At 34.4% G+C, this 25,212-nt stretch overlaps 1 protein-coding gene across 1 annotated transcript in view; it reads right to left on the reverse strand.

The window, feature by feature from the left end:
• The window catches only part of cacna1fb (calcium channel, voltage-dependent, L type, alpha 1F subunit), a 62,681-nt gene that overhangs the window by 26,647 nt on the left and 10,822 nt on the right, over positions 1–25,212 (reverse strand). The window contains 14 exon segments of the mRNA XM_056463689.1: positions 1,365–1,440; positions 2,240–2,360; positions 3,456–3,663; positions 5,450–5,675; positions 5,876–6,036; positions 8,274–8,300; positions 8,649–8,730; positions 9,004–9,078; positions 11,432–11,583; positions 13,371–13,474; positions 13,795–13,991; positions 14,080–14,232; positions 16,537–16,682; positions 19,128–19,267. Of these exon segments, the coding sequence (XP_056319664.1) occupies positions 1,365–1,440; positions 2,240–2,360; positions 3,456–3,663; positions 5,450–5,675; positions 5,876–6,036; positions 8,274–8,300; positions 8,649–8,730; positions 9,004–9,078; positions 11,432–11,583; positions 13,371–13,474; positions 13,795–13,991; positions 14,080–14,232; positions 16,537–16,682; positions 19,128–19,267 (1,868 nt within the window).

The following is a 25,212-nucleotide window of genomic DNA, read 5'->3' on the forward strand; positions in this document are numbered from 1 at the left end:
AATAGAATAAGAATTTCAGCAAAATGTTGAAAAAATAAACCCAAAATGTTTTTGAATTTAGTTTGAATCGTTTTTGCTTTGCTGAGATGCTTTTAAAATGTTGAACTCTTTCATGACACTTACTATAAACACATATAATATAATATAATATAATATAATATAATATAATATAATATAATATAATATAATATAATATAATATAATACAATATAATATAATATAATATAATATAATATAATATAATATAATATAATATAATATAATATAATATAATATATGAGCAATATCACACGAGTAGCAGTGCGATGTGGCTGTATATCGGCACTGGTGGAAGGCGTGCGTTGGTATGAGGCAGCAGGCCGAGTGCCTTTGCCTTAGTATCCCACCACTTATGATATACAGCCACATCACACTGCTACTCGTGTAATATTGCGTGTATACAACAGTTTGATCATGTATATAAAAAGAAAATCAAACACAGAGAGTCTCAAAACCCATTTGTAAGAGGAACTACTTTCTTCTGCCATTACTTCACATCTGCAGCTGACATCAGAACAGCTGAAACCGTTGCTCATTCACCAACGTCACTTTAGAGCTAGTTTGAATGATTCTCTAGCATGATGACAAAACATGTGATTTTGCTCACATTTTAAGATTATTAGGCTGAACTGCATGATACCAGTCTACAGAGATTTCCCAGTATTGATTTGTTGCAATTGGGAGAACACAATATTACCATTGTATGAATGCAGCACAACAACATACAAAAGAGAGAGAGATCGACTTAGAAAGTAATTTACCTGTGTAATAATGATTTGATCAGCTGTAGTTTGAAATAACACTATTTTTCTCTTAGGGTTATTATGCGGTCTCTGTCGCCATCTTGTGGATCAACATCATCAACTGTCTTTGCTCAAAGACAGGCTAACGGCCGCCGATACGCTGTCTAAAATAGACACTATCCTTATTAATAAACTGCATAGTTGCAATCTAAACAACTACATTCTCGATTAAAAAAGCCCCAAAAGTACATTACGTAGCCCAACAGCAGCAATATTTGTCAAACTGTAGTGTCCTCTGCTTGTTGCTGTATGTGGGCAGAGTAATACACAAGGGTGAAGGGTTAAGAGGCTGGACGAGTGCTGTTATTGACAGAATATCGCACGGCTATCACCCAATCAGATTTAAGAACCAGACAGAACTGTTGTATAAAAAATAATATAATATAATATAATATAATATAATATAATATAATATAATATAATATAATATAATATAATATAATATAATATAATATAATATAATATAATATAAGCTTGTTTTATTTAGCATATTATTTGATATTTTCATATTTAAAAACCCACTCATTCTTCTTGTTGTCTCCATCTCCTCCTGCTAAGTTGTCAACAGCAATGGCCAAGAAGACGTTCAGCAGAATATCTGATCAAAAACAGGTTAAGAACCAACAAACAAAACTCCTCTCCCCAAAAAGGATTTGAGCATGTTAATTTAAATGTAAAGAAATTTTAAGCTGTATTACACCTTTCTTTTTTGATGCTTAAAAAGAATCCATACCAAAATCCATAAATGTACAGTAAATACAGTTGAAGTCAGAATTATTAGCCCCCTTTGATTATTTCTTCTTTTCTAAATATTTCCCAAATTATGTTAACAGAGCAAGGAAATTTTCACAGTATGTCTGATAATATTTGTTCTTCTGAAGGAGAAAGTCTTATTTGTTTTATTTCAGCTAGAATAAAAGCAGTTTTTAATTTTTTAAAAACAATTTTAAGGTCAAAATTATTAGCCCCTATAAGCTATTTATTTTTTCCGATAGTCTACAGAGCAAACCATCATTTTACAATAGCTTGCCTAATTACACTAACCTGCCTGGTTAACCTAATTAACCAAGTTAAGCCTTTAAATGTCACTTTAAGTTGTATAGAAGTGTCTTAAAAATATCTAGTCAAATAATATTTACTATCATCATGGCAAAGATAAAATAAATCAGGTATTAGAGATGAGTTATTAAAACTATTATGTTTAGAAATGTGCTAAAAAAATCTTCTCTCCGTTAAACAGAAATTGAGGAAAAAAATAAACAGGGGGATAATAATTCAGGGGGCTAATAATTCTGACTTCAACTGTTTAACTGCTGATGCTTCATTGATGATACAACATAAACATAACTAATGGTCACCAAATTAGTAAGCGAGCTGGTTTCAAAGGCAAAGGATACAGTTACCACAGATGAACAAAATCACAAAGTAAAGACAGACGATCATTCCAGGGAAAACCGGTCCACCGTATGCCATGATGCCATCATACATCACTACATTCCAGTCTTCACCTGTTAGGATCTGCAGAGGGAAAAGCAAACTTTAGAGCAAAACCTTCATTTTCTCATTATTATTCACATTCCACTAGTTCCAAACTAAATATTTTGCACTAATCTTCCACCTATGTTTTTAATTTATTCATCTTCCACTTGTTCTAACCTTAAAATATGTTCTTTGTGTTCCCAAAACAAACAAAAAAAACACATTTTAAAGAATGTTGGAAAGCAACAGCCATTGACCTCCATAGTATGTTTTGTTCTTACACTCTCGGAAAAAAGGTACACGGTGGTACATATAGTGTTCCTTAAGGAGCCGTTTTGTACCTTTGTAAAAGTTGTACCCTATATGGTACAGAAAAGACCTCTATTGATACTGTTCTGTACCATTTATGGTACAATTGAAATGAAGGTACACAATTGTTCACATAAAAAAGGTACATAAGTGTTGGACAACTCCTTCTTTATTACGATTATCTATGAAAATAAATATTATTGGAAAGGCAAAGTGGTTTTATTTTCCTGGCATATATTGATTTTGATATAGCTTCTATCCTGACAAGATGATTTATTTAAGAATGTCATAGTTAATTTTATTGATTGTTTTACACTTACTATTAATACTTCAATATATTTTTTTTAATTTTCCAGACCTCCTGAACTCCCATGTATGTACAGTGCATCCAGAAAGTATGCATGGCATTTCACTTTTTCCACATTTTTTTTATTTTACAGCCTTATTCCAAAATGGATTAAATTAATTGATTTCCTCAAAATTCTACACACAATAGCCCATAACGACAACGTGTAAAAAGATTTATTATTTGCAAATTTATTACAAATAAAAAAGCTAAAAAATCACATGTACAGAAGTACTCACAGCCTTTGCCATGAAGCTCTAAATTGAGCTCAGGTACATTCTGTTTCCACTGATCATTCTTAAGATATTTTAGCAGCTTAATTGGAGTTCACCTGTGGTAAATTCAGTTGATTTGACATATACTGTTTGCATAGATTGTATTGACATGTATTACAGTATTGACATGAAGCTGAATACAGAGAGAGACTTTTAGACAGTGCATTACTGTTACTGTTGTGCTGTTACGGGGTATTTTATTACCTGAAAGCAGGTGAGCAGGGCCTGAGGAAAGGAATCAAATGTGCTCCTCTTGGTCTGAGTCTCGTCAAAGTTGAACTTCCCTCCAAACAGCTGCATGCCAAGCAGAGCGAAGATGATGAGGAAGAGGAAGAGCAGAAGCAGCAGGGAGGCAATAGACTTCATTGAGTTGAGCAACGAGGCCACCAGATTGGACAGAGCTGTCCAGTGCCTGAAGAAGAATAGTGGAGCAAGAATTAGCAGAGCGGAGAAGTGATGACAGAAACAACATAATAAACACAGAGCCGAACTTCCAGATAGTACAAATTATTTAAAGAAAGGAAATGTGTTTTCTATGCCCATTAGTGCATGTACTATAAAAGGCATACACACTTTTTTGCAAGAAAAATATAGCTAATTCCAGATTGTTTCATATTAAAACAGGACCTCTGTTATATTCTGTTATTGTTAAGAATGCAAGTCTTCACGCATTATGGTGACTGAAAAGACCATCGAAACATAAATTTACACTATTAATTATTTTATATATTTATTTGCACTATTAGTTAATAAGGAATTACTACACATTTAACTATTAACAGTTCATTATTTGTTGCTGATGCCATCATTGTTGATAAACGGCTGTTCTTCGTGAGTTATATATTAACTCATGATTATCTGTGAATAAGTAAAGCATTATTTAATAGACAAAGTGTCACTGCATTGTAAAGTGTTACCGCAAAAATACTTATATACTTATAATAATAAAATACAAAATTAAGGGTTATTTTCTAACCTAATCAACATTCAAACTGGCTAATGTTGACTGAACTAATAAACACAAATCCAGACAATATCTATTTTGGATCAAAAAAATCAATTAATATTCTGTAATCTGAGTGAATCTAAAAAAATTCTGTGTATCTACGTAATGGGATTGTTAACCCAAAACTAAAAATGCTGTCATCATTGACTCACCCTTCACTTGTTCTTTATGAGTTCCTTTCATCAGAAGATATTTTGAAAGATGCTGAAAACTGCTAATCATTGATTTCCATAGTAGTTGTTTTTCCTACTATATACAGTTGAAGTCATAATTATTAGCCCCTCTTTAATTTTTTTCTTCTTTTCTAAATATTTCCCAATTGATGTTTAACAGAGCAAGGAAATTTTCACAGTATGTCTGATAATATTTGTTCATCTAGAGAAAGTCTTATTTGTTTTATTTCGGCTAGAATAAAAGCAGCTTTTAATTTTTTAAAAAACATTTTGGGTTCAAAATGATTAGCCCCTTTAAGCTACATTTTTTTCGATGGTCTACAAAACAAACCATCATTAAACAATAACTTGCTTAATTAACCTAACCTGTCTAGTTACCCTAATAAAGCTAGTTAAGCCTTTAAATGTCACTTTAAGCTGTATAGAAGTGTCTAGAAAAATATCTAGTGTAATATTATTTACTGTCATCATAGCAAAGATAAAATAAATCAGTTATTAGAAATGAGTTATTAAAACTGTTTAGAAATGTGTTGAAAAAATCTTCTCTCCGTTAAACAGACAGTGGGGGAAAAAATAAACAGGGGAGCTGATAATTCAGGGGGTTAATAATTCTGACTTCAACTGTAAATCAAGATTTTCAGGAATTCTGCTTTCTTTACTTCTTTCAAAATAGCTTCTTCAGTGTTCTATAAAAGATAGGAACTCATAAAGGTTTGGAAGCATTTGAGGCAAAGTAAATAATGAGTAAATAAAACTTTGGGGGTCAACCATCCAGGTAAAGGCAATAGCAATGATGCACAAGTGTTACACAATATGCATATTAAAATGAATTCAAAATAAAAAGCTATATTACGTTAAATGTACAAACTGTCCAATCTCTCTTATTGTTTTTACATTTAAATTACATTCTTTATTTACTTTTTGATGCTTAAAGTTTTCTTCAAAAGAAAATTCCTAAATAGAGTGAGTGTTGTAAACAATAGAAACCTCATTTAAATCATTTAAAGTGGACCGAGTACCGTGTGACTTTGAAGATTCGAAGCAGGCGAACACAGCGTAACACTGAGATGCCGAGAGGCGGCATGATCTCCATCTCCACTAGAACCGTTTCCAGAATCCCACCACACACGACGAAACAGTCAAAGCGGTTGAAAAACGCCACAAAATACACTTGCAACCCCAGACTGTACATTTTCAACAGCATCTCCACTGTGAACAACGAGAGGAGAACCTTATTGGCGATGTCTGTGAGAAACAGAGAAAGAGAGAAATAGATGTGATCCCTGTTTTTCCCATTGATCCCCTGTGATCAATGTTTTTGTCTTCTTGATGGACACCTTGAGAACACATCAGCTAACAGATATCTATAAATAAAAGTGTGGCTGACGCTGTGGGCCAGTACACATGTTGTGTCAGTAAAGTGATGTTTGGTAACAGCTTTATACCCTGAACGTCTGTGAGCCACTCTGGTTGGTTGTAATGCTCTGAGGCACTGAGAGCTGTGTTGAGGAAGACCAGGATCAGCACCAGCCAATAAAATGTCACAGATTTCACTGCCGTACGACAGTTTCTTCGGATGCAGCGGTTCCAGCGACGCAGGGCACGACTAAATAAAACACAGACACACAGAGAAACAATCCAATAATGTACAAATCACTGTATGTAACATTGTTATATTATTTATATTTTATATTGTTACATTATTATATTATTTATAGTGGCTTTTATATTCAAATAAAAGCAAGAAAGCAAAATATGCACAAAGCATGCAGACATATGAAAAATAAAATCCATATTTCTTTCCAACAATGTAATTTTATATTGTATTATTATTATATTATATTATATTATATTATATTATATTATATTATATTATATTATATTATATTTTATTTATTATATTATATTATATTATATTATATTATATTATATTATATTATATTATATTATATTATATTATATTATATTATTATATATTATTCTATATATTATACTATACTATATTATTATTATACTATATATTATACTATACTATATTATATTATATTATACTATATTATATTATAATATAGACTTTATGATATTAAAAATATTATGTATCATAAAAAATATTATTACTTATTACTTATATAATTATTTACCAAATTATACCAAATTAAATTTACCAAATATGTATATATCGTTTCACTTAAAAAGACACTTGTATTTTCTTTATTCATTGCGATTTCTTTAAATTTTCATTTAAATATTCACATAATCTTTTTTTGTGTGTGTGTTTATGTGTGACTATGTTTTTTTTTTTTGAAGGGGTTTTAAAAGTAAAAATTATCATTATTGAATCTTGTAATCTTTAAAGGGGACCTATTATGCCTCTTTTTACAAAATGTAAAATACATATCTGATGTCTCTAAAAAGTGTATGTGAAATCTCAACTTAAAATACCAAAAAGTTATGTTTTATAACTCTTTAAAACTGCCCGTTACAGTCACAGCCCTTTCTTTGTATGTGTCTGACCTTGTTTTGTTATGTGTGTCTATTATTCCTTGCTGTTGTGTTCTCTTGTGCCACACCTGTTAGTCAATTGTAAGGGCTAACCCTGTTGGTTGCCCTGATGAGTCATTGGCTGTTTCTCAATGTGCGTTCTTCAGCGTTCTTGCATCCTTTTGTTCTCGTGTAATGTTATCATCAACTGCCAAAGTTCAGTTCCAATACTCAAGACCGCAAGAACAGAACGCGTGGAAGTTCCCGCATGCATTCTTGCTCGAGAAATCCTAGAGGTCATTGCGGCTAAAAAGGAGGTGGGAAGCATAGCATTTCATATAGATTTATTAATTAAGTTCGGAGATTTAACTTATTTATCTCAGGAGTTTCCCTAAATGAGAAGATGAAAGTAAACATTACCATGAAAATCTTATTTAAGGCATAAACACACAGATATGGTGTTTATTTGCTGAAATTCTTATTAAAATTAGTTTTATTTGTAATGTGCAAAGTATATTTGTAAGGTTTTTATGCATTATATACTGTATATTGTGAAAAAAGGAAACACAATAATTCATTGTATGAATGCTGTAATGTTTAAATAATTTTCCATTACAAACATTTCCATCAGGAAGAACCAGGGAAGAACGCAGCATCTCATTTCTCACAGTAGCTGTTCTTGCGGTCTCCTGAGTTTGTTCTTTCGAGGTAACTTGGCAAGTCTGTTCTCTGCGTTCTTAGAATTGAGTAACAGCCATTGCCTCCTCCCCTTGTAATCTAATTGTTGCCACCTGTATAAATAGTCGTCAGGGAGTGTTTGTCTGTTATTGAATGTCTCTTGTGTGAGTTTTAGTTTTCTGCTCTTTTGTTTCTTTGCCCCTTGTTTTGTTCCTGCCTTATTTTCAATAAACATTTGCTGCACCTCTCAAGCCTGTTTCATGCACCAGTTTCATGACAGCCCCTTTTAGACAATCCAAATTGTGTTGCTTTGGTGACTATCACTTTTTAAAATTCATATGTGATTGTGCTTCCGGCCCTCTTTTCAAACCATTTTTACCATTTGAGGCTGGCTATATATACACACTGTTGCCATATAATTCTGTTTAAACCCCCTATAAAATAATTTTCCATAATTGGTCCCCTTTAAAACAACAGGAATGTTTTACAGACAAAACTCCATGAGATAAAGCTAATTTTCAAGCACAGGTATTTATTTTCTTTATTATAAAATCATTTAATTGAGCTAGATTTGTGCATGATTTAAGAAATAAAAATGTATATTCAAGTGTATTTTAAAAAAGTAACTTATATTCATGTAATAAATTCACAATGATCAACGTGTTTCTCCTCACAAAGACTCACCAGCATGGGATCTTCATAATGCGAGCGCTGAGGTCAAAGAACATTGAACAAAACAAAACAAAACATGACAATAAGCTCAAAGACAAGCACAACACTAAACTGTGCACTCTGATGCCTCATGAACAAAGATCCAGTTCAGATACTGAAACAAAGCCAGCCCAAGAAGCCCAGAGTAATGAACTGACTAGCGAGAGCACAAAGAAATAAAGAAAAAGAGCACATAATGAGAAATTAAGGGATGACACTCCATTACGGCTGATAACAACTTCCATTAGTAAGCCAGCAGGACAACACAATGACAAATGTAGCGCATTTTGTTGTTTCTAATTATAGTTGCTGGGTGTTCGTGTGTGTTTGTGTGTGTGTGTGATTTACCAGCACGCAGCACAACAATCTGTGTGTTCTTCATCTATGTTTTCAGTGTTTTCCGAAGCTGTTTCACTTGCTGGAAGGCTTGCTATAGCAAAAATAAAAAAAAAAACAGCGACAGATACACAGAGACAGAAGAGAAGAGAGAAAGAATAATGTCGGCCACACAGTTTGACACAGTTTTGGAGAAAAGCAATTTTTCTGAAATAGGGTCAAAGCACTTAATATGGGTCCAATGGAGAGATGTGATTTCTAGCCCCAGATGTAAATTATACAATTAGACCAGACGATGTTGAGGGGTCTATATATAGAGCAGTGGAGGGGGTGAAGGGGTCATGCAGCTCGTTCTGTTTGGCCGTACCATGGGTTTCGTTCGAGTGGCTGAACCAGCCGAATTTCCCCCTCTTCTTATCAGCAAGGTCACGCAAGGTCACACCTGAGGGGAGATCAAAGATCCAGAGGGAGGAAAAAAAAGAGTCAGAGACATTGAATGCTGTGAAATGAGAAGCAAAGAAATGGAAAAGCAGGTTAGTTGGAGGACGAGAATTGAAGATGTTATAGTTCATCATCTTACACAAAAATGTTAAAAGAGGAGGACATTTAGCTCCTCTATGTGTGGAATAATATACAATAAAAGAGACTACTTCAGTTATTATTGGTTATCTGGATTTGACATTAATAATGTGTTTAGATTAAATGTTTATTTATTTCTTTGAGCTCTTTAGTTCTAGTTGAAACTCAGCATTTAATTTAAATCACAAACATATTAATACATTCACATAATATTGATATTGTGTGATGTGTTTTGCATCATTCCTGCACAATGCAACACCGTTCAGCTTTAACGGGGTGGTCCACTACGATATCATAGTTAAAACTGTAGTTGATGTGTAATGTAGCTGTGCGAACATAAACAACATCTCTGAATGTGTTACGCTCAAAGTTTAACGCAAAAGGAGACATTGGCTTTTACAGAGTTAGTTTAGCAAAGCTTACAGTGAACGAAGTTTGGGGACTACAAAAAATACATCAGGGCTAATAAGATCAGAAACCCTTCAGGTTACGCGTATTCACCCTGTGCAGTGAATGGGCGGGCCAGAGGCACTGTAATGTTATAGAAGAGAAAGCTAAAATGCTGTCCAAACTCTGTTATTTCCACAGAGCTTGTTCTGTTTCTGTATTTGAGCTTCCAACGGACATGACACAAAGAGAGAAGTGCTTACAGTTTAATTTTAATTATGTTCCAGAGAATTATAAAAAACATATAGCTAGCATTTGACGAAGGACAGCTTCCAGAATCTCTCCCAGTTCAGTGCTGGATTCGGTTAAAAACTCCTCAAAAAAGGCGCTGCTCCAACCGTGATAGAAGAAGCTGTGGATTGTGAGCCACAACCTGTAAGTATTTGTATTTGTTTATTTGTTCAATTGTTGTTTGGCACTGTTAACAATTTAGCTACAAATTCATGTTTATAAGTCAAACCCCTGTAAACAGCCACAAACTTCAGCAGCGTGTGCAGTGTCTCTTTATGCGGACGCTTTCAGTGTCTCTCTATGCGGCCGCTTTTCCTGTATTCAAAATCTCAAATAACAAACTCGCAAAGGATATGTGAATGTTTCATACTACTTACACATGCTTATTCAATTCAATTCAATTCAATTCAATTCAATTCAATTCAATTCAATTCACCTTTATTTGTATAGCGCTTATACAAAGTAGATTGTGTTAAAGCAGCTTCACATAAAAGGTCATAGTAAATTGGAACAGTGTAGTTCAGTTTAGTTATTCCAAATATATGTGAAAGACACTTGTCAGATTTTATTTTAGAGAGCAGGCGTGAGGTTCAGCTGAATCCTCTTCATTTTCTGACTGATTCAAAATCTAACTGATATGGCTAACAGCTAAACTCACTGACAGTATTTACACAACGTCATAGTACATTGTGATCATAGTACATTATGTTAGCTGACAATCAGAGCCTCTTGAGGGCGGGCCTTTCAGAGGAATAGGAAATAGGACAGTCGTTTTCATGTTAGCTGAGTAGCGGTATATAATCAAAGTAAGATATATGAAAAATAATATAAAATATATATAAAAATAATGTGATTTTTTTTTTTTTACAAATGAAGCATGAACACACATTGCTTTGCACCCCATAAACACAACTAAGCCTATACACTGTGGACCACCCCTTTAATAAACAGCAATTATAATCAATTTAATTTTTAAGAAATGTTGTCATTTATTTAAGCATATTTCTGTTTGTTGACTTATGAATTTTAATAGTCATGTTTACTTTATTTAAGCTTTTTTATAGAACACATGGTTTATTCTGTGGGAATAAATGTATACCTTTCATCAGAGTTAGGATGTCAATTTACTTAAACAAATTTAATTAAATTGTAGTTTTAACTACAATATTCATAATGGCCTCAAAAGACCATGGGATTATTCACATTATATTTCATGAAAACCATAGTTTTAAATAGTTAGAAAAAAAATAACATTTATAGTGGTTAAAAATGTATTTAACCACTAAATATTATGTAATAATATTCTTAATTTTTAGGCCTTAGTTTTTGTAATATGATGTTTAAAACTTTTATACATTTTTTTATTAATTCAAAAGTGTAAAAAAGGTATTACTTAACTTTCTTTAGTAAAAAATAAATAAATCAATCAAACAATAAAACGTGCATGTTCCATTGACTTTGAATTTGTATGTCAAACAGGTTTCCACAATGAACAACTAGCATCAAAGTGTCAGTTGAATAGAGGAGAAATCTCTCACGTCTGTTTCCATCCTCATCAAACTCATCGATATCCTCAGCCTGAGTGATCCAGTCCATGTATCCACACAGATCCTCCTCCATCTGCTGCTTCTCTCTGAGCTTCTGGAAATCTCCACGCGCCTTCGCCTTCTCTCTCTCCTTGGAGAATTCTCTACACACAAGCACGGCCTGTCAGACGAGCAAAGCAAACGCACGTGCGCACAAACACACACTCCGCACTTTCACACTCTGTTTAACAGAGGCCTAAAGCAACACAAAGAGAAATCTTTTGGGAATTCTGTCTGCTTTTTTCAAGTCTAGGAAATCAGACTCTGTAAACCTGCTGCTCTCAACATCCAGTCAGGCGAGTATAAAAATATTAAAAACTATCTAATATCTACTCATGTCTGGCAGTCTTCTGTTAAAAAACCTCACAGACATGCACAGGTTACGATGTTATGAAAGAACAAAGGGTTAGCTTCAGAATATTAATTTGGATAGGATCAGAATCAGCATAATACGTCCCTAATTAAAAATGACCAAATTGTCTGGCCCCAATATTTTAATGATACTCCATTACACTGTACTCTGTTGTTATGATCACAAAAAGAATTAAAAGTTACAGTTTTAGGCTGCTCTGCCTTAGATGTTTAATTGATCTTTTCAATGTCCAATTTACTCAGAGGACCAATCAAAATAAAGTAGGTGGGGTTTGCGATTCACAGAAGCAAGGTTCAAATTTCAGCTCCAAACAACTTTGAAAAGAGATTGAAAAGACAAATAATAAATGACAATTGTTTCATAATTAAATTGTCAAATGATTCATGATAATATCCAGTGAAACAAACTATATTTTTTTCTCAAATTTCAGTTTTTAATTGAAAATTTGGAATGCTTTAGATAATCTCTGACTGAATGTGATAAGACAAGATGGCAGCTACAAAATGTAACAAAGTTTTAAATATATTAAACAGAAAACATTTTACTATATTTTGGTTCAAATAAATCCAGCCTCTGATAAAAGACCACAAAACTTACTGACCACAGCTGTTTAATGCTACTCCATGTCAACTGTACATTTTTATTTTAAGTACAAGAGAATCCTGGTTGTACTTTACTCCTAATATCATAAAATACAATATATTGGCAAAATCCTTTAGATTAAACAGTGGAGCTTGACAGTTCTGTAGCAACACCAACGCCAAAAATGTGGCTTTGATTTTACAAAAAATGATGAATTTATATGCTGAATATAATAAAAGCTGTTTTAAATATTTCATATAGTGGTAGGGACAGTTCAATTCATTCAACAATTCATCAAGTCATTAATGGAAATATAATATACTGTACGGTATAAATAACTCCCACAAACATTCGCATATAAATTAGAGCTGTACGATATTGGAAAAATCTGATATTGTGTATTATATGTGTCACGATCACCAGCGATCTAACAACCAGAGATCGCTGGTAAACACTCACGATCACATGAATTACAAATCTGCCGGTTACCGGTCACGTGCTCAACAGAAAAAACTGTTATTGGTTGTGAAGGTAAAGGCTGTTTACTAAGTGTAACCACAGATAAAGTTACACTGGAGAGTTTCAAAGTCACGTTGAACAGCTGGTATGTCTACAAGCTGACATACGAGCGATCTGCTGATGAATCACGGCTTTAAAATGATCCAGTGTCCCTGTATTTGTGGTTACACACAGGAAACAGTGGTGAGTTCGGTGAACGGATGACCTTCACGGCCAATCACAGTCTTTTCTGTTGAGCATGTGAACACAACGGCAAATCAGCAGTCTTCAAGAATGTGCTCCACAGCGCTTAAATGTTCACAGTAAATGGACGTTTTTTAAAATTTCAGTACCGATTGGTATCGAATTTCAGTATAGTGACAACCCTGTGCAGCCCTAATACGAACTTACATATGAAACATGCTCATTTGAACTCACCCGCTCAACACACCCAACACAAGATTGAGAACGAAGAAGGATCCAAAGATGACCAGACTGACAAAGTAAACCCATGGTAGCTCAAAGCCAATTGCATCATTCATCTGCACAAACGAACACAAATACAAACATAACTGCATCAGTGTTATACACAATTCACTCAACTATAGATTCTGTTTTGTAGAAGAAAACTATTTTAAGCTGAAATCAGGGTTCTAGTCAATGGCTACAAGCACACTTACAGTAAAAAAAACATATACTGTATATATAACATCAATTCACCCACATATTCATTTTATATTGACTGTATATGTTTGTTTTTGACTCCTAAAATGCTGATCACTGTTGACTTGCATTTTATGACTAACCAAGGACCGGGTTTTCACAGTTGCACTCTATGAAATTACTGCATGAAGTAGGTTACCCAGTACAAGACGTCTGTCCAGCCCTCCATTGTGATGCACTGGAATACTGTTAACATGGCAAAGAAGAAGTTGTCAAAGTTCGTGATGCCGCCGTTCGGCCCGTCCCACTTTCCCCTGCACTCAGAGCCATTGACATAACACTGGCGACCATGACCCGCAAACGCACAGGGCAGAGGATCATCGTCCGCATAATTATCTGAGAAACAGAAGAGAGACACAGATGGAGGATGACAGAGATTGACAGAAGTCACACATTTATCTTTTATGTGAGCGTGTGCGGTTACCTGTGCCTTTAAAAAAGCAGGTGCGATGCATACGTCCTATGAAGAGCTCCAGTCCAATGATGGCATAGATGATGATAACGAAGAGGACAAGCAGAGAGATGTGCAACAGGGGAACCATCGCCTTCATGATGGAGTTTAACACAATCTGCAGGCCTGCAAACATACACACACACACACACACAGAGAGAGAGAGAGAGAGAGAGAGAGAGAGAGAGAGAGAGAGAGAGAGAGAGAAAGCAGAGAAATCATGGATTTATATTGCAGCACAATCAATAACACAAAACCTACATTTTTTGGAAATTAAGAAACTTTTTTATATGATATAAAGATATTTTAGTCAATTCATCGCATACTTGTGGAATAAATGTATTTGTTTCTTTTAAACATACCCTACCTGACAGACGTCTTGTCGCCTATCCAAGTTTTAGAAACAAAAAATAATAACTTGACTTCTAGTTGACTATTTGGTATCAGAAGTGGCTTATATGAAAGACAAAGTCCTGTACATTACACTTATTTTACCAAAATAAAATATGATCATGCCTTGATTTTTAATTATTTAATTACGACAGTAAGGTCTGTCTTTGCTTAGACAAAAGTCTCGTCACTTAACAGAAATTATGTACAGTATAGAATATAAAGTCATGGTGCAGTTGAAAAAGAATTAATATTGTGTTTGACTCCCATGAGCTTGGAGGACTTTTGATGTGGATGCTGAAGTATGAGGGGCGCTATCCTGCTGAAGAATTTGCCCTCTCCTGTGGTTTGTAATGTAATGGGCAGCACAAATGTCTTGATACCTCAGGCTGTTGATGTTGCAGATCTGCAACTCTGCAGATCTCTAGCATGGCCCCATACTGAATGTAACCCCAAACCAGGATTTTTCCTTCACCAAACTTGACACATATCTATGAGCATCTTGGGTCCATGCTGGTTCCGATAGGTTTTCTGCAGTATTTGTGATGATTTGGGTGCAGTTTAACAGATGATTCATCAGAAAAATCTACCTTCTGCCACTTTTCTAAATGATCAACTAGAAGTCAAGTTTTTATTTATTGCTCTTACAACTGCGAATGATTACAGGACTTTTGCCAGGTAGTGTCGATAGATATTTGCATCTTTCCAGGACAAAATTTAAACTAACAATTTAAATTAACAACTATTTTATGATTACATAACAACAATTTTATTTTAGCTTTTTCCAGGTCAGTGGGATCAAATAAGTATCATCAATTTTTTGAGCATTTCACGTAAATGAGACTTACTGTGTTATGATATGGACTACAGGGTCCAGTCATGCACTGCACACACACACACCTGTTTCTAATACTGTCTGATTAAAAACACTCACAGCTGAAGCTGCTCATGGACTGATCCCAGAACCCTATTTACACAGCACACACACACACATCAGTGCTGAGTCTTGTTAAACAGTTTTGTGAACATTACGACACATTGTCCTTGCCTTGCTTTGCAGTGTTTTTGACCCTCGCCTTGTTTGTTTGTTTATGTTGCCTGCAACCTGCCTTTGACCATCTGCCAGTATACTGACCACGACTTTGGATTGCTTGTATACATCAGTTTGCTCCTGTGTTGACCGTTGCTTGACTGATCATCTCTGTTTAATAAGCCTGCGTTTAGATCCGCACTTCTGTTGTCAGCGTACCCATTCACATACTGTAACACACTGACTAATTGCTTAACTAACACTATTATCTATTTACTGTAATAAATACAACATCATTTGAACAGACTGAACAGAGCATTGGCAAAGAGTGAGGAATTTTGGTGTGTGTTTTCCAGTAAATGTAACGTGTCCTCGTTCAATGTCATCTCGTCTCACTGGGAAAACAGGCAGGATTAACGTCCAGGCAAGCACATGAGGGTGAGATACCATCATACAAGCTGACGGGCAGAAAAGAGCCTCGCCAAAGCTTCAAAAAGTACTGCGATAAAGTCAATGGTTACCTTATTTTACAAGACACACATCATTTACAAGATACACAACACCTTTACCAGCTTTTCCCAGTTTTTTGTACTGAGCTCTGTTGTACAGTAGTTAATGGAATTGTGTGTTCAGCACCATGGACAGCACCATGTGAAGTTAGAAACATAGTACTATTGTAAAGCCACAAGCAATCAATGCCATCTAGTTAACCAGTCAGTGATTCAAAGGCATGTTACTCTAATGTAAAAAACAATGTAAAACTACTGCTAATGTGTCCATAGATGCTCAATGACGTTAAGAATATACCACCTCTTCTGAAATATCATTATATTTCAACACTGTTTACACACAATCTCATTATTTTATACAAAATTCCCATTATTGTTTTCTCTCTCTCATCACATATTCACAAGATGAAACAGCATTGCTGAATTGCAGTCTTAACCAGATTAAACCAGACATATTTCTGAATTAGTTTGCTTTTCTTTCAATTAGAAACACAAACTTACTGGGCACTCCTGAAACCAGTCGGAGGGGTCGTAAAACTCTGAAGGCTCGAAGGGCTTTGACATCCAGACCTCCAGGTTTTCCTGGTGTGTGGGAAGTTGTTTCACCAGATTTGTGAGTAACAGTCTCTAATACCACACTGAACAACCTGCAAAACACAAACAAATTAGTATAGTCTGACTGCTGACTTTTATTTTTAGTTACTCAAACCCAAAAACCATAACTTGTGAAGTCAGATTCATGAACAAATGACTCTTACCAGTTTTTTGTGAATAATATAGAGTTGCCATAACCAGTCTGGTCTAGGTTAATGATTCTGATTCATTTTGGTGTGAATCAAACACAATAAACGTAACAGGTGAAGTTCGATGAATGAATAAATGACTATTAGAAGATTTTTTAGTGAATCAACCACAAAAGCATAACCTGTGAAGTCAGATTCATGATCAAAGGACTATTACAAGTTGACTTTTTGTGGGAAATCATACACAAACAGCATAGCCGATGTAGTAGTCTGACTCCTGAACAAATAACTCTTTAACAGTTGCACTTTAGTGGAGCATATGAAGTCAGAATCAAGTTTTATTTGTGAATCAAACACAAATAGCAAAAAGACTGAAGTCAGATTCATGAACAAATTAATCTTACAAGTAGTTTTTCAAATACAATCAGCATGGCTTGTGCAGTCTGAACAAATTACTCTATGGAGCCTGTTATTTTTAGGGAGTCGAAAACATCAAGCGTTAGCAGCGTACACTTAAAAATTGCTGTCAATTTACAACCAAATTTTTTACTGTATAATTCTGTTATATTCAAAAGCAGTATGTTGCTGTTTTTTTTTTACAGTTGATGAAATGATGCAGATAAAATTTAACATTATTTTACCGTATTTATTACACTAAGGCAAAAAAAACAGTAATTAACAGTATTTTTTGAGCAGAAAATGTCAGCTATCACATGTGGATTTTCATCCATCTTTTTCAACACAAATTACATGTCTGTAAATGCACATAAGCTGACGGGATGCTGATATTGTAATTGTTTTGTGTCTATTTTAGTGCTGAATCTGTCAATGTGCAAACAGCGACTGCATAGTAGTTTGATTCCTGAATAATTGACACTCAAGTAATTGGTTCTTGTAAGATAATCAAAAGCATTCATCATTCTTCAGGGAATTACTCGTGTGAGCCTGTTCTTTTAAGTGAATCAAAAACAGACAGCTGGATGATTCCCAAATGAATCAAGCAGGACCTTTGTGCAAATCAATAAACACAGCATGGATCATAGTCCAATTTGACTCAAAAACTTATAGCATGGTCAATGACGTTTGATTCGCAAAGGAATGACTCTTTTTAGCCATTTCATTATAAAATGAAACAAAGCAAAGCAAAGCAAAGCAAAGCAAAACAAAAAACAACAAAAAAAACAGTACTGTAGTAGTGTTGTGCAAATGACATTTATGAGCTGAATCTTTGCTAAAACATATAGTTTGATTCTTGAATGACTGCCTCTCATGAGCTGGTTCTTTTTAGTGAATCAAATAAATAGATTAAGACAAGTGTAGTCCAATTCGCAAGCAAATAACTTTTATGAGCCGATTCTTTTTAGGGATTCGAAAAAATAATTTATGAGCATGTTCTATTGTGAGGCTTAATTGATCTGATTCCCATCCAAAATGACTCTAACAAACCAGTTCTTTACAGTGATTCCAAATTATCCAGTGTGACTAGCATATTTCAATTGGCAAACAAATAGCATGAAGTGTTTTGGAAACTGACAGTCCCTAATATTAATGGCACTCATCCCAGTTATCATTTGTGATTTCATGCACACACATGCACTCACGAATACTCATAGGATGGACTCTGTATTAGAAGCATCAGGAATAAGATGCGTAATGCTGTCTGTTGGGAACATATCCAGCATGTCTGTGTGTGAGCTTCACGAAATCTCTAATCAATACTTCAAATAGCTCTCAAAATACTCAAAAAAGATGCTAAATGCCAAGAACAGCCATCTTCCTTCAGATAATTAACCATCACTTTGACCAACTGGCCATTAGTGACCTCAGAACAGCTGTTTAGTCCCATTTCAACAGGACAGACAGAGCTCTGGGGACATTCACTCTTTAAATACACTCATTGGTGGAAAAAAATGAGTTTAAAACCGTGGCACAACACTGATGAAAGATTGACTCATTTTTAGTGGATGAAACACGTATTTACACTTCTCACATACGCACACATTCTGGTGTGTGAAATTAAGGATAGCAGCTAGTCTCTGTAGGTCAGATTAAGGCACGCAGAGCAAGCGATCGAGCTGGAGAGAGGATTGACAGCCAGATCTGACCAGATAATCCACGAGCGAAATGGGGAAAATGAACCGGGTATAGAGAACAGCAGGACAGCAGCAGAATTGTGACTAGAGCAATGATGTTGGCTATTAAACAACCTGAATAAAAATGAACTATGGACATTTAAATGCAAGTGAATCATAGGTGATGAGACTGTGATGTCATTTTGGGTTATTATGAGTCAGTTTAAAATGATGGTAGACAAATAACATGGGATGGATGATGATGATGGTGTCTTACCCCACAATGACGATGACGAAGTCCAGTAAATTCCAGCCGTTGCGGATGTATGAGCTGGGATGCATGACGAGGCCGTATGCCAAGATCTTCAGAAATGTCTCAATAGTGAAGATAATCAAGAAAACATATTCAACTTGTTCCTGAAAAGATAAACAAAAACGAGAAATGGTCAAAAACATGAAAAGATAAAGGGATTGTTCACCCAAAACTATAAAGAATATTCTGTCATCGTTTAATCACCAGCTTCCTTATTTTGAAGAAAGCTGGAAAGCAGCAGTATTTGACCTGCCAGCCTTAGACACCAGACATCGTTGTTTCCTCATTTACATATAAATCCAATCAGTGTAAAACTCAGACAAAAGGCCAATCAGAACACAAAGCAGACTGTTGCGTGACTCACATGACACGCCCTCATCATTTGCATGTACTTTAGGTCATTCATCCGGACCTGACGAGCAGCAACGTCATCAGGAGAACACAGACTGAAATGTTGCTCTAGGATCATTAAATGCACACCTCAGGCTGTATTTGATAAGCCACAACGTTTCCTAGTCAGACAAAGTGAGACTTTTAATTTTAAAATGGGAGCCGCAGACTGTTTACTATACATCACTGAGCAACAAGATTGCACAAGACATATTCAAACTCGTCAGGACACAAAATGCAGTATTTACAAATTATAAATGTGTGTGTGTGTGTGTGTGTGTGTGTGTGTCTGTCAGAACTGCACATCAGAGCAGAGCTCATTAATATTCACTTCATTTATGGAACAATATTCACAAATGGAACTTCTGATTGTAGGGGTATTTCATGGAGTAATAAATTAGCATATAAAACCGATTCTGAGGGTTTTTTAACTTACCTAAGCATATACCTACTTTGCAAATATCAAAAAACAATTTGACCTATTGAACCAATGCAGAACATGCCACCTTTAAATTAATCTGTGATTAAATTTTGCCATTTTAATAGGTTTCAGTTTGGGAATTTGATTGTCCTAAAGGTCCTGAGTTCAAGCAAAATTTGTACTATTTTACAAGCGTGAAACAGGTTTGTTTTACAGAACTTTTTTGGCAAATGTTATGCTGTTTAGATTAACAAAGCCAAAATCATAAACAAACCTAAATATCTGCAAATATGTTAAATGAACTAAATAATAATCTAAAGTCTGAACTGTAGTAATACAGTCACAAACCAAGAAACATTAACAATAAAAAATCATATAAAATTCATATTCTACAGCAGACGCAATATAACTGCAAATGATTTGTTTGCAAAAAACAACTAAGGCTCTATATTTGGTTGTACATATGTAAGGGTGTGAACTGGAATGACCCCATGACCCGTTCACAACAAAGAAGGTCAGTCTTGAGCTGGAACTGGACTTCAAAATGGGGAATCTGTAAGCATTTCAAAGGATTACTAATCTGTCGTCCTCTTTTTTTGGTCCCTCCTCCCGCTGTTTAACCGCTGCTGGCGTATGACAACAGCCAGTGCACACACATACAGCCTCCATATAAACAAACATACCAGAGAGAAACAGCCAACTATCCACAAAACATCTACACACCATCTGCGTAAGACCGTGACTGAGGTAGAAGGACAATACCATATGGACAATAGCAAACGCACTCGCACACACTGCTGTACTTGATTTGATGCAAAGTGGCATTCAGCATAAACTTTCATTTGCGGGACCGTATGTCTCTGTCTGAAGTGTGCAGGAGGCTTTTACACACTGACAGGAACAGAATGTTCATCATGAACTATATCTAAAGCTCTCCAGCTGAATATTCCCTTGTTTGAACAAGCAGAGAGATGATGGCAAAAAAAAACATTATTCATTGAACTTTAATTATAAATTTTTACAAAAATTAAATTAGTAGGGCTGGGAAGGTTATTAGCTAAATAAATATGAAATTTAGAAAATGAATGGAGTACAAAATACTTTTTGATTGTTATAGGGTAATAATAATAATAATAATAATAATAATAATAATAATAATAATAATAATAATAATAATAATAATAATAATAATAATAATGGCAACGCAGTGGCGCAGTAAGTAGTGCTATCGCCTCACAGCAAGAAGGTCGCTGGTTCGAGCCTTGGTTTCCCCCACTGTCCAAAAACATGCTGTACAGGTGAATTGGGAAGGCTAAATTGTCCATAGTATATGAGTGTGAGTGAGTGTGTATGGATGTTAATAAAGGGACTAAGCTGAAAAGAAAATGAATAATAATAATAATAATAATAATAATAATAATAATAATAATACTGATAATATTTAATTCTATAAATAAAAAATACATATGTTTACATAAATTATATATAGACACATGTGTTTATGTGTATGTTTGGATTGCTGTGGGTCAGTGAACATAAACTCAATAATAATAATAATAATAATAATAATAATAATAATAATAATAATAATAATAATAATAATAATAATAATAATAATAATAATAAATAATAATAATAATAATAATAATTTTTTAATTCTATAAAATAACATAGTTATATATTTTCATTATATATATATATAACATAAACTCAATAATAATAATAATAATAATAATAATAATAATAATAATAATAATAATAATAATAATAATAATAATAATAATAATAATAATAATAATAATAATAATAATGTTTTTTGTTTTTGGATTGTTGCCTGTAGGCCAGTAAATGGATTTAGGTCAATGTTATGGAAACAAAACATATTTTGACTCTTAAAGTCACTTTCCATTGATTCATACTTTCATCCTTATCTGCCACAATAGTGTACATCTTTAAATTATCCTCATTTGGGGGCTTTTCTCAGCTTACATTGCGTGCAGTTAAATCAATTAATTAATTACAACTCAGGCAATTATTTCAATTACAAATCGCAATCAATTGACAGCCCGACTAATTAGACCTTCAGTCCCTTTGAGGAACGAACTGAAGACAACTGAAACCAAGATCATGGACAGTAAAATAAAACAAACAATATGGCAGAGGGAAAGAAAAGACAGACTGACAGCAAACACACACACACTCATTAAATATATGCCCCATCCTTTGCACCTGGAATCCAGGATGTGGTTTTAAGCATCAGAACAAAGATAGAGAGAGAAAGAGAAAGAGAGTGAGTGAGCCAGAGAGAGAGAGAGAGAGAGAGAGAGAGAGAGAGGGATGGGATGGGATGATGGGGGAAGGGTGATGAGAGACAGGGGAGGAAGAGTAAAGCTGCTTATCAGGACCAAGAGCATTTAGAGCAGTAAAACGAACAGGCAGCGACAATCTCTCCCCTGACCACCACTGTCTCTACTCTCGCTGACTTCAGAACTCTCACACTCGCTTTCTATTTCACATCGCTCTTGCTATTCTCCAAAATCTTGAATGCAGGTGGACTTAAATGAAATTGCATTGTGAGCACAAATGTAACATGTTTGGCTTATTTTTTAACTTGACATTATTTCTTTATAAAGCTCACAAAGTATGTTTGTTTTCAGTAGGCCCTTTTGCTGCTGTGAACATTCTTTACAAGCTCTACATGTAGAATAGACCCTTTTCACAAGAGGATGATGACACATTTATCGAGCATCATCAGTAGTGGTGTGGCAAGGCGCATATCTTTTCTGCAGATTTCCACAGATTTTTAGCCCATCGTCGATTCTGTTTATTTACTTGTGTAAATGTGTGTAAATTTATATTTATTTAGTTTTTTAATTAATTACAATAATATTATTGACTAATATGAAAATATTCATATGATTTATTTACAATACAGTTTGTAAAGTAATATTTTCTATATTTTAGTAGATAAATTATATTAGAGATTTGCTTTGTTTACCATATAAAGTGGATCTAATTGAATTTGCATTGTAAACATTAAATAAAAGGTATTATTTTTTATTTCATATATTAAGGTTTGAATGGTAAAGGTAAAAATGGTAAAAATATCCACAGATTCACTTTTTACTTTTTAGTTATTACTTCACTTGGGTGTTGAAAACACAAGAACTGATTTGTAACTAGGTTTTGGCTCTGAATCAGCCTTGGTGTTGATCATGACATTCTCACAAGGCCAGTCAAATCTGACAAGTCCAGTCAGATCTCATGAGATCTCATGCTGCAATATCTAGTCACACCCCTAGTAATCAGTATCTTAAATCCTTTAAAGTTTTAATGATTAGATAATGTAAGTTAACTTTAAGTCACCCTGAGCACCAGAGTGCATGTGTCAATGCACTAACCACTACTACCACTGGCGCTGACTAGATTTTTTTTTTTATTCATTCAATTGATTTTCTTTTCGGCTTTATTCCCTTTATTATTTTTAGTCCCTTTATTAATCAGGGGTCACTACAATGGAATAAACTGCCAACTTATCCAGCATATGTTTTATGCAGCGAATGCCCTTTCAGCTGTAACCCATCACTGGGAAACACCCATACAGTCTCACATTCACAGACTATGGTCAATTTAGCTCATTGAATTCACTTATACCGCATGTCTTTGGACTTTTGGGGGAAACCGGAGCACCTGGAGGAGAACACAGGGAGAACATGCAAACTCCACTCAGAAATGCCAACTGACCCAGCTGGGGCTCGAACCAGCGACCTTCTTGCTGTGAGGCCATCGTGCTACCCACTACGCCACCGTGACGCCCTAGATTTTTTTAAGCAAATGTAAATTTATAAAATGTAAATTTATAAAGCTATACTTTATATACTATAGCATCTTTGCATCAAATTACAAAAAAAACAAAACAAAAAAACACATTTATTGCTTATGCGAGTTGTTTCTAATACAGCATCTAGAGACAGGACAGTAAATTTGACAATGTTCTCTCTTCTAACTGCCGTTATCAGTCTCACTATTTTTAATAGTTTTTTTGAAAGTTGTAAAAAATCATTTTTCATTTATTATTTGAGCAAATAGAAATGCACAAAATGTATTTGTGGCACTCAAACCATTCACTGTTCTATAAGTTTACCCAACTATGACAACTTCCACTGAGAAGCCCGAAAATCTGAAAAAGGTCCATTCTGAAACCCTTGTTATAGGTTGTTTTCGATCACATGGTTCTGGTGATGCGCGAAATTCAGATGGAGGGCAGGAAGTAAAAAACTTAACAGGAGACACAGAGGAAAGTCCATATTTTTGCGATTTATACCATATTTCAAAAGAGATATAAATAAAAAAATAAGCACATATGTTGGGCATGATCCTTATGTCATGAAGAGGGTTGATATATTTGCCTGCCATTGATGTGGTATGTACTGTATATTTACTATATAATTGTATTATTGCAAAACAGGATGGATCATTGCAGTGATTTCATGGCACGGTACGTTATTTATTTTCTCCTGTATTTTGTATAAGTGTGGTGGTGTTTGTATCTGATTTTTATTTAAGACATTAACATATTTATACACATAGCTAGGCCTGTATATAATCTTTATTGGTGCTGTCAAACGAATTATTGCGTTTTATAAAGTTTGTACACATGGATGTATTAAAAAAATGTTTCTTACATGCCGCCTTTTCCTCTGTTTTTCTGTCAGTTTCTTGAACTTTCTTCCCTTTATACGCAAAAACTTTTGGAGTTCTATAAAATCGGTTCGGCATTTCATATTTTGGCTGATTTAAACAATTCTAAACAACATAAAACAGAAATATTTTGATGTTTGGATAGCAATTCAAGTAGTTCGATAGAAGAACCACTTGCTGCCCTCCATCTGAATTTCGCGGGTTATCAATAACGTCCCTTGAAAACAACCTATTAGCAATAGCGCTAGCCATTAAGTGAATTGCAGACTAAAACTGATTGCATGTGCTTCACTCAAGCACACGTGACTGAACATGATTCAGTGACTCAATATACTCACAGCTAAGTTCTATTTGTCCTTTATTAGAGTTAAAAAATAAGTTGTGAGCAACAATACCCTTATGGGCGGTTGTTCATTGGGTATCTCGAGTTCAAGTCCTGGTTTGCAGACTCTTGCCAATCCCATCCCTTCTCTTTCTCCAACTTAAATAAATAATAAAAATAAAAAATAAATAATAAAAATAAATAATAATCTGACA

The sequence above is a fragment of the Danio aesculapii genome, chromosome 8 (assembly GCF_903798145.1).
Source record: "Danio aesculapii chromosome 8, fDanAes4.1, whole genome shotgun sequence".
In the NCBI taxonomy this organism is placed as follows: Eukaryota; Metazoa; Chordata; class Actinopteri; order Cypriniformes; family Danionidae; genus Danio; species Danio aesculapii.